This window comes from Nestor notabilis, unplaced genomic scaffold, assembly GCF_000696875.1.
Source record: "Nestor notabilis isolate BGI_N333 unplaced genomic scaffold, ASM69687v1 scaffold35054, whole genome shotgun sequence".
In the NCBI taxonomy this organism is placed as follows: domain Eukaryota; kingdom Metazoa; phylum Chordata; class Aves; order Psittaciformes; family Psittacidae; genus Nestor; species Nestor notabilis.
In genome coordinates, this window is record NW_009927554.1 from 1 (window position 1) to 10,581 (window position 10,581).

Genomic DNA, 10,581 nt, shown 5'->3' on the forward strand with positions numbered 1-10,581 from the left:
ACCTGATGAGCTTAAAGGTCTTTTCCAGTCTGGCTGAGTCTAGGATTCTACATAGCTGAATCACAGACGTATCTGTTCACCCTGATGGGGCTAACCCAGGCAGGGCAATGAGGGAGGAGCAGACTTTTTAGCTGCAGGCATCACATATGTGTGCCTGGAGGATGCTTCCTGAAGCCTCCTTCCTGAGGCTGAAGGAGGGCTGCTCCTCGGGAAGCTGAAGGAGGGCTGCTCAAGCTCTCCTGTGTCTTGCAGAACTTCAAAACAGCGGTGCAGGAGAATGTCACCATCAATGGGCAGCCCTGGGATGAGACTAACGATGACTCCAAGCCGCAGAGTGGTATGTGTGTGTTCCCATTGATCTGCTGGGTGGTTTTGTTTTGGTTTCTGCTTGTGGTATGTTGAGTTGGGCGGTGGTTGTAAGGATGCTCACGGAGCAGGGGAGGTCAGACTCCAGCTCAGATGTACCTGTGCTCAGATGTGCAGTGCTGCACTGTGGGAGCACCATTCTTGCAGAGCAGTGCTTGTAAATGAAAATAAGAGTAACCAAGATGTTTAGAGACCTGTATCCAAGAGAAGAGAGAAGGGCAAAGTGCTTTATCTGAAGGGCTGTTGCTTGTTTGACACTTCTGTCGACATTCTTGAGGCACAAGCTCCAGCTATCAGTAGTATGGTGATAATATAACTTAAGGATTTGCTCTTGACTGCCACAGAAAAGTAGCTTATAGACTCTCCCAAAGTATTTGATATTCAGTAGAATGTAAACAGGTTGGAGAAATGCATCTGGGAATCTCATGAAATACAGCAAGGACAAAAGCAGAGCCCTAAACCTGGGAAGGGATAACCCCCTGCAGAGGTGTGGGATGAAAAGGACCTGAGGGTCCTGGGGGGCTAACCGTGAGCCAACCCAGTATATTGTGTCAACAGGAGCGTAGTCAGTAGATAGAAAGAAGTGATTATTTGCCTTTACTCTGCGCTGCTGGAGCACATCTGGACCACTGCACTCAGTTTAGGACCCACCCCCAGCACAGGAAAGTTGTTGATCAACTGGAGTGAGTTCATCAGAGGCTGCCAGGTGGCCAGAGGACTGCAGCACTTGCCCTATGAGTTGAGGCTGAGGGAACTGGCTTGTTGAGCCCAAGAAGACAAGCCAGCTTTCCAGTACCCACAGGGAGGTCACTGAGAACACAGAGCCAGGCTCTTCATGGAGGTGTGCAGTGGGAGAACCAGAGGCAAGGCTCACATCGAAAGGGAAGATTCTGACTTGATGTAAGGAAGTAAAAACTCACCGTTAGGATAACTGAGCAGTGGGAAAGGTTGCTCAGAGAGTGCGGTCTCCAGCGCTGGAGGCTTCCAGCTACCAACTGGGTAAAAGTGTCCTGAGCAACCTGGTTTGAACTGGGAGTTGATCCAGCTGTGAGCAGGAGGCTCCAGTCACAGGAGCCTTCCTGAGGCCCCTGTGTGACCTTGTGTTGGGGACACTGGCCAAGATCTCTTCCTGTCAAGAGAACCTAGTAGTATGTCTGTTGCTACTATTTAATATACAAATTAAGTAAATGGTTAGAATTACTGCTATTTATATCTAATATATACACTATGTTTATACTTACTGTCTTTTGAATAATAATAGTAGAGATTCTTAGTAGTCTGGTGTCCAGAGAAAATTTCAGTACCATTCATTTTCTTCCTGTGTTAGCATTAGGTATTCTTTGCCTGCAAGTTGATGCTTTTTACAGTTGCACAAAGCTGAAAATAGAGATATGTTGAACTGGCTGTGGAGAGGGAGCTCCTTGAGCTCTTTTGGTTAGGAAGCTTCTGCAGTTGTAGTTCTAGAATGATAAAACTCCGATTCCTTTGACTACAAGGTCGGAAAAGCATTGGTCTCATGATGCAAAATGCCAGACTCATTCAGGCTCACTTCACTAATTCAGATTTGCCCAAAAAATTCTCAACATGGTTTTCTTAACAGGAAAACTTTGCCCAGATGAATGTTGTTTTCAGTAAGTTATCCTTTGTCTGTACAAGTCTAACTTTATGCCAGCTGAGATACTGCCATCTTCCTGCAGTTGGCATAAGGTGTAAGGACTGTATTGTGCTTTTCAGTTCCACTTAAATTTATCTCTGATCCAGTTGGAATCACCATCACTCAGTGATCTGGCATTTTGTGCCTCCAGTATTTACACTGAACAGTGGCTTAAATGTGTCCTCTCTCTACTTAAATGATTCCATGGTGATCCTAAACCAAACAAACCCACAAACTCTTAAAACCTTGAGTTTTCCTTTCTGAGGTTTACAATCACCTCATTCTGCACAGGTTGCCCCAGAGAGGGTGCTCAAAATCAGTTCCTTATCACTAGGTGGAAAACATTGCATGGCATGCAGGTTGTGCTCAAGACATTAGTGGGAACAGTGAATATGTCTTGAGTAGGGAAAACACCGATTAAAAGCTTAAAATATATTCTAGGTACTGAGTCTTAGGAGTGGAGAAGCAAGCTATGAAGTTAGGTCCTACTGCAAACAGTCTCTTGGGCCTCTGATCCTGAAAGCAGATACGTTTCGGGTTTTGCAAACTCCTTCCAACTAGGGATTACAGGTGTCATCAGGATGCAGAGTATTTCCAGGAACTGTGTTTCATTGTCACGTTCAACTGCCTGTTTGTCCTCTATATGAAATAAAATCATTTGGCTTCAAATGACTGTTTGGGTAGTTGGTATTTGTATAATACTTGTAACTTACACAGATTTTTCTTGCTGCATCTTGTGTTGCTTTTCTTCGGCTGGAAAACAAGTTCTCTGAAAAGAGAGCAATTTCTTTGTGAGACATTCTTGATATCTTCAGAGTTCATAGGGAAATATGGGTTTGATTTTTGCCCCAGATGATTCTCCACCTCCCCATCCCCCGTGTTCTGCTCCCATTTCTGTATTGCCTTACAAAGAAGATACAAGGCATGTATTTATCTCTTCCTTGATAATCATGCATGATTTCTTATCGCAGATCTAAATCTCTCTTTTTCTCATTACTTTATCTCAAATTAAAAAAAAAAACAAAACACCAAAAAAGTAGAATTCCTACAATGACTTTGTGTGTTTGTCATTTTTAGGTTCTGACATTAAAACTCTTGAAGATCAATTTGATAAACTAATAGTAGTGACAACAACAAAGCGTAAGCAGTGGCCTAAAAAGATACTGATTCATGCTACCCAAACCATGAAAGCAGAGCAAGAGTTGTTGGTGAGTATCCTATGGTTTTCAGAAAACCTTTGCATATAGTAGCTGCTGATCATATGTAACTTGAAAAAATAACCTTGATTTTTAAGCTTCTTCCCATAGTTGCTTTGGATTCTTTGTTATATAATGAAATTTGGGTTTTTTGTATTAATTTGCTCTTCAGTAAAATGAGGGTTACTACAGAGTGTTATGACTGTGAGTGAACTGGGCTTCTGGCACCGTTCAACAAGTTAGTTAAGCAGATTGCTTCAACTCATGGTTTATAAGCTGGTGTACACCTAGTTATCCAGATGTCAAATCTGGGTTTCTGAAATCCTTGGCTGAAGGCTGCTTGAAGTACTAAATGTTCTGTAACATACAGATAGGCATGATGATGTGTAGGCTGTTAAAAAGGTGGCTCTGTTTTCACAAGCACTTTGTTGAGCTGAGTACTTAAGTAGCACTGAGTAAGTACTTCCAGTAAAGAAAGAAAAGGAAAAAACAGGTGATGTGGATTAATGAATAGATGCAGTAATTTCTCTGGGGTTTTTGACACTGAGTGTAATTACTGGCAGTAAACAACGTAGTCTTGTCCTTGGTTGCTACGTTTGTTTCCTACTGTAAAGTTAGATCTGCCTTTTGCTTATGTGCTGATTAATTGGGAGTCAATTTCCTTGCGTGAAAAAAACCCTGACAAGAGGCAGTGGGAATAAGTGGAAACACAGGAAATTCCATGTAACCATTAACAAAAAACCCCAGCTGTGACGGTAGTCAAACTGTTGGCATAGGTTGCCCAGCGAGACCGTGGAGTCTTCATCCTTAGAGATGCTGTTTTCCTGCTGCTGAGCTTGTCAAGTTTTACACCACTACAACTAGATGATTCTTTAGGTTGAAAGTGTCTGCAAATTATACAAAATTTTTTATTTTATCTCTGTAAATGAAGTGCCCTTTTTCCCCCTTTTGGCTGCTTCTGTGTTGGTACTAGTGGTTTCTCTGCTTTTGGTTGAGGACTTCTTATGTTCTTTTTTAACCCTAGCTACTTGTGGAATCCGTGTTTTCTGGGGCATAAAGAGCAGCTCTGAGGATGTGGTATTTAACTGCAGTTTATCTGGAGAGAATCACTCCTTAGTGTGATGGTCTCCCTGTAATTGCCAAAGCAAGAGATCACCACGTAGGTTTTCAGTCAATACATTCTGTTATGCTTGAGGATAATGCAGACGATGTTTGTTCTTCTGCTTGGCATTGTTACTGTAAGGTTGCTAAGAGGATCTGTCAACTGTGAAAAAATTGTTCTGGAAAACTACAGGGAGGAATAAATAACTTCTCTCCTACTTGCTTTTGGCTGAAGAAGGTTGAAGGGACAGCTCCTGAAGTGGAGAAAAATAGTAACCTCCAGGTGATATAACTTGCATTCCCATGTGTTTGCTTTGTTTCCTTCCCCATTAGATACTTGTAATCTCACCATTGATATAACTAAATATTAGTTATATTCCTTAGTTGTTATTAGTTAACTTCATGTCACAATTAACTGATGTCAAGTCGCAAGACTAAGAGTAGGACCAAAATGCCAGACAGCTTGACTTGTGAAGCAGAGTCTTCTTACTTACGCATACGTACTTGCAGGGCTAGAATGTAGTCATCTAAATAGTTTTCTTTTTCTTAGCTTTTGTTGTAATATACCCTTTGTTTGAGTTTGCTCCCCTGTGAAAGTGTACTACTGGTTTTGTGAATGGCTCCTTAGAAGCCAGAGCAGCTTTTTCCCCAGTTGTGCAGCAGGTGGCAATGCATCTTCCAAAACTGGATTCCAGTTTAGTTCTCAGGCTTTAATAACTACAATACTGCAAGCTACAGCAGATTTTGGAGATGTTTGCAGTGAACATCACTGTTAACCAGAACACTATTTCCAGTATCTATCTATAAACTTTATCTCTAATACATCCCTTATCTAAACAATTCCACCACCATCATCTTGTATTAGCCTTTCTCCATTGTTCTGTCTGCTCTGTGTACATTAAATGTATATTAAACCTAGAGGCTATTTCAGCATTTGTCTTTGTTTTGACTATGCAGATGCTCTACCAGCCTGTGGTACCACCAGAGGAGATAAGATCACCACCTTCTCAAGGTAGAGATTTCCTGGGGAGGGCAACTGCCTGAGGAAACACTGCCTGCCTGCCTGGCTAGCTGGAAATGTAGAAGAAGTTTTCTTTCTTTGAGCTTGTTCAAATAACTAACTAAACCAGCTAGAAGTTTGTCATGACTGCATGTATTGCTGCATCAGTTCATGGTGTCCGTTGCTCGTAAGTGCTGTCTGCTGTCAGGCACTGTAATTAAAGATGGATTGGGTAGAAATTGTCACAGAGCTGCTACTCTCAGTAGGTTTTCTTACTTCACTGCTGGTGGAGGCCAGATAAGGAACTAAATGGATCACTGACATTATACTTTGACCATTCTTGTGTTCCTTCTATATGAATACTAGAAATGCTTCTGTCTCTCTTCCTAATCAGTCAGTTTCTTCAGGGAATTGAAAGCAGTCACCTAGTACTCAGTGACGGCAGTGTGGACTCTCCTAACTTGCGGAGTAAGCATCAAATTTTATCCTGCCTCTGACATTTGTAAGGGTTGATGAAGAAGCAAAACTGCAAACACCACCACAAGTTTGCTACACGCTTTTGAAAGATTCAGTATACAAACTCCTTGGAATGAGGTAGTGTATTTTGCAGTTGGTGATTGGGATGTACTTCTTTTGAGGTTGGCCTTAAGAAACGAAAACTTTGTCTTGCCTAGTCTTAAGTGTTGAAAAATAACACAATTTACCATTGTTGTTCTAAGTTGAAAGGTGTAATGACAGAACACTCACCATGGATTGCTGCACGTGGTGTAAAGCTGGTGTAACAAGCAGTGGTGTTAAAGTTTGAGAAGCTGAGCTTAATCTTCTAGCTCTCACCCTGCTGGTCTGGCTTCATTCTAGGCATCATTTCCTCTTTGTAAACAGGAGACACTGCTTCCAGAACTGCCAGCCTGTGCAGCTAATAGGAGCAGTAAAAAGTGTCGCTTCAGAGCTGAGTTACTTTTAGTTTCTGGTGTCCAGGTCTATACTTTTCTGATATGAATCAATACTTCTTGCAAGTTAGTAACAGCTTGCATTATGGTATTGCCCTTTTAGGTTTGGTAACAGCAAAGTCTGAGCTAAGATAGCATAGAGTTTGTGCTGAATTTTAGTATTATGTAGTCTTTGGGAAGTTTATGTGTCCCAGTTTAGCAAGTACAGTGGCCAGAAACCAAAAATGTTTAGATTACTCAATACCTTTCGTTTCCTTTTTTCATTTCCCTATGTTTTGGAAAGCTTTAAACACTGAGGAATATAATGCTGTCCATGTCAAGCTGCACTCCTGCAGGCACATTTCATTTAACTGTCAGTCCTCCTGTGTAACTGGAATTATCAAAGGAATTATTTTTACTTAACTCCTTCCTTGCCTTTTCATATCATCACCAACTTTCTAGTCCAAATACTTTCCTGTAAGAATGCTTCATTATGGACATCTCCTTTTAGAGGATGTCCATTCACAGGCCTCTGTGGGGTGTTAAAGAGGCTGCTTTTGCACTGAACTCTGAATGATGGTGCATTTTAGCATCCACATTCATACATGGGTCGTGTGTTCCTTAACCATCCCTGCTCGGCATACTGAGCATGTAATGAGACAGTTTAACCAAACACCATCTCTTGCTGCTCACTGTATTTGAGCAGGGGGTCACTGTTACCCTGTGCTGGAACACAGTGGTTGACTTAAGTTATCTTCACTATATAACACTTGCTTATCTGTGCATTTTAGGGTCTTGGTGGTGGTGACATAGCATTGGAGACAGAATGGCAGAGAACATGCAAACCAGTTTTATATGAACTTGAAGAGTTTAACTTTTGAGTGAAGAATTATTATTGCTTGTAAATCAGTCATCAAAAACACATATTGTGTTGATGATGTTATATCACTACTGCAATCAAATATGTACCATTTCCACCCAGTATTCTCTACCTGCTGTCTGCTTCAGTGTTCCTGAAAGCTGCTTTTTCTTTCTTTGCTTATTAACCCAAGAGAATTAATGCAGTTCATGTTTATGCTTGGTTCTGTTTTAGTTTTGGTGCTAATGCTTGGTAAGCTAAGCCAGGAGAAAAATGTAGCCTTCATTGTAAAAGCTGACTTGTTGGAGCTCCTTAAAAATGGGTTTACTTTACCTCACTTGTCTCCACAGTTGTGTTCTTTCATGCATTTTTATCAAATATACTATGACCTTGGAAGGTTTGAAAACAGATCTTTTCTGTTCTCTTCCTTTATGTCAAACACTGTCTTTGCATTTCATGTTTTGTATAAGCCGTAGGCTTTCTAGTGAATAACTTTGTGGCTTGTGATAGTTGAGGCTGCTAGACACTACTACATTTTGAGTGTTAAGCAGAAATAACAGTAAGATAAAACATACAAGCTCTTGTCCTCAATGCCATAATGAAAGGGGTGTGTTGTAGGTTTAAGTTTATACAGGGACCCCCACTGCTTTTCTGTTTGATTATTAAGAAGTCGATAGCAGGTAGTGGGGGGAGGAAGTCGTGTTTCAGAAGTTCATTTGGGCTTTGTGTTTTTCTGTAGATGCTTACATCGCAGATCTGAAGCAGCTGATGGAAACGGCATCCAAACACATCAGAGGAACAATGAAGGTGAGATCTCTGTGTGCTCTGAGAGGGTAGTCTTTATTTTCTTGATCTGATAAACATATCACAGAACAGGAGTTCTAGCTTACCTTGGCTGTGGTTTTGCACCAGAAAGCCTGTGTGTGTATTGTTGAAGTAAATGCATCTTCAGGTTTGGACTGCTGAAGTTCCGTCTGTAAAGCATTACATCTCACATCGTGGTGAGGAAGATAACCCTGTGGCTGTAGGTGTTTTTTACAGAGATTTTAGAACCTGCAGCATCTGAAAACTAAAACGTATTTTGAAGACCTCTACAACTTCATATAGCACGTGACATTTATTACTTCAGTACCAGCTTGACATGAACTGTGGTGTTCCTGTGCTTCTCAGCTTGGAGATGTAATGCAGGAATACGGAAACTTGGCATACTCTTTGCATGGCTTCTTCAGCACAGACCCTTGTCACTGTTAGGCTGGTAGCTCTGAGTTGCCAACCTTAACCTGCCATCCGAAGGATCCTCTCTGCAGCCACTGAAGCTTTTGTGCCTTTCAGAATCGAATGATCCTACAAGGATTCTGGAGAGGGACTCTTCATCAGGGACTGGAGCTACAGGACAAGGGGTGATGGGTTCAGACTGAACCAGGGGAAGTTCAGGGTAGATCTAAGGCAGAAGCTCTTCCCTGTGAGGGTGCTGAGGCGCTGGCACAGGGTGCCCAGAGGAGCTGTGGCTGCCCCATCCCTGGCAGTGTTCAAGGCCAGGTTGGACACAGGGGCTTGGAGCAACCTGCTCTAGTGGAAGGTGTCCCTGCCCGTGGCAGGGGTTGGAACTGGATGATCTTAAGGTCCTTTCCCACCCAAACCATTCTATGATTCTATGAACCCATTTCATTCACTGTAACCATTACTTTCCCCATGTAACATGAGATACTTGGGTTTGTTTTTGCAGTCTCTCCCAGGACTAATAGAAAGAGCAGAAGGTTTTTCCCAAGTGTTAACTTGGCAACCAACCTTGGAACTCTGCAAGCTGCAGCAAGAAGTCTTTGCTCGCAAAGCAGAGAAGGAAACCAATGTCCAAAATTTCATCTCACCAGGAGAAGTCACACCAACAGACACTGATACCAATAAAAATGTTTTGCTTAAAAGAAGAAAAGCTGCAGCTTCACCAGAAAGAAGACGCTACCCCCTTCGACGGAGGAAGATTGCTCTCAGCGCCTGAACTTCTCTTGAGCTATTTTCAGCTTGGAATCTCAGTTGTGCTCTTGTTCAGTGTCCTCAGGCTTTCTCTTAAAACTTCGTCCTCCCTCTAATGCAGTGCTATACGTGGGAGCTTCCTCAGTCATTTAGCCTTTGATCTTTCTGAATATTTCTATTTTTACTGTCACACTGGGGTTATATGAAAGCCTGCACATACCAGTAGCATCCGATACCCAGCAATTGGATTTGTTGATGAACTCTCTTTGTTTTGCTCTTTTATTCCAGCATTTAGCTTGAGTCCTCATGCTGTGCACGTGCTTTATGTACGTGAGCCCTCTTTTGGTAAACCACTAAGTGCTCATTTACATTAGGCATGTCTCTAAAGAGGCTGGAGACTGTCTAGCTGTCCTAATGCACCTTCATTTAGTACTGAGTTGGGTGGCTGTTTTTTACATAAATAATTTAAAAAGAAATCCACAGGAGTGTATTGAAAACACCAGTTCTGATACGCTGTCACAGGTTTTAGAAAATCCACACACAAATGGGACATTGGCCCCTGCCATTCCACCTTTCCTGAACTCGGGTCAGCTGAGCTTATTTATAGTCATGTTTGGTTAAACTTGGGGTTTTAGCAATTGTACATACTTACTTATAGTGTGCTCTTCTGAACAGGGGTTCAACCATCCACATCTTCCTGTCAGCTATTTCATTTCATGTAAGCCAATTATGCAGCTGGGGGTTTCCTGGGCAATAGGTCTACACATTACTGGATCTTGACTTGGGTCACGTATCCATTTGGGGTGTTTGACTAAAGCTGTAAAGGTCAGTATAGGCTACCAGGTACTAAGTTGAGCTAGCTTGATTTATTTCTTTATAGATTAGATTGCACAGTAGCACTAAATTTAGCATTGTGCCTTAATCGTAACTTGTTCTGGTTTATGGTTGCATGTGCTTGTGGTAAATACTTGTGTCTAATCCATAATGTATGCCTCGCACAGTAAATGGAGGGGGGCTTTTAGCAGCTTTATTAATGAAATGTGCTGTGGGTAGAAGGTAGGTCCAGCTTCATGTCTAAGAGACTGAAAACGTTCAAGAAAACATGTGACAGATTTTAGCATCATTTCTTTTGGAAAGGTGAGAACCTGTCTGAGACTTTGTATATTTAATCATCTGTAAATACTTGCTTCCCATCGCTCTTGTATATTCCAGCGTGTGTTTTTATACCAAGTAAATTAAATCAATTAAGGGAGATCAAAGTTTCAGATAATGTTGTTAGTTCTAATTGTGGAGTAGATGAACAGTGAAGACTTCAGAAGACATCTGTGTTAAATTTGGGCTCCAGTAACTGAAATAGTTCCATTTACTGCCTTTGAACTCACAAATGTTATTAATCTGAGGGCTACAAAGCAGCTAATGTAAGAGAGGACAGGATGTGAGAGGGACTGCAGCTGAGAAGCTGTGGAACGTGTGACTAGGACAGGTTTTCACACAGCCACTCTCTG

General features: G+C 41.8%; 1 protein-coding gene across 1 annotated transcript; it reads left to right on the top strand.

Annotated features, from left to right (window-relative positions):
• Positions 1-194: 194 nt before the first annotated feature.
• On the top strand, positions 195-9,101 carry NSL1 (NSL1, MIS12 kinetochore complex component; the record flags this gene model as incomplete). Its single annotated transcript, XM_010014103.1, has 5 exons — positions 195-337; positions 3,098-3,228; positions 5,275-5,329; positions 7,845-7,912; positions 8,832-9,101. Coding segments are annotated over 5 exons (667 nt in total), but the record flags the coding sequence as incomplete, so codon positions are not given.
• Between the last annotated feature and the right edge of the window lie 1,480 nt (positions 9,102-10,581).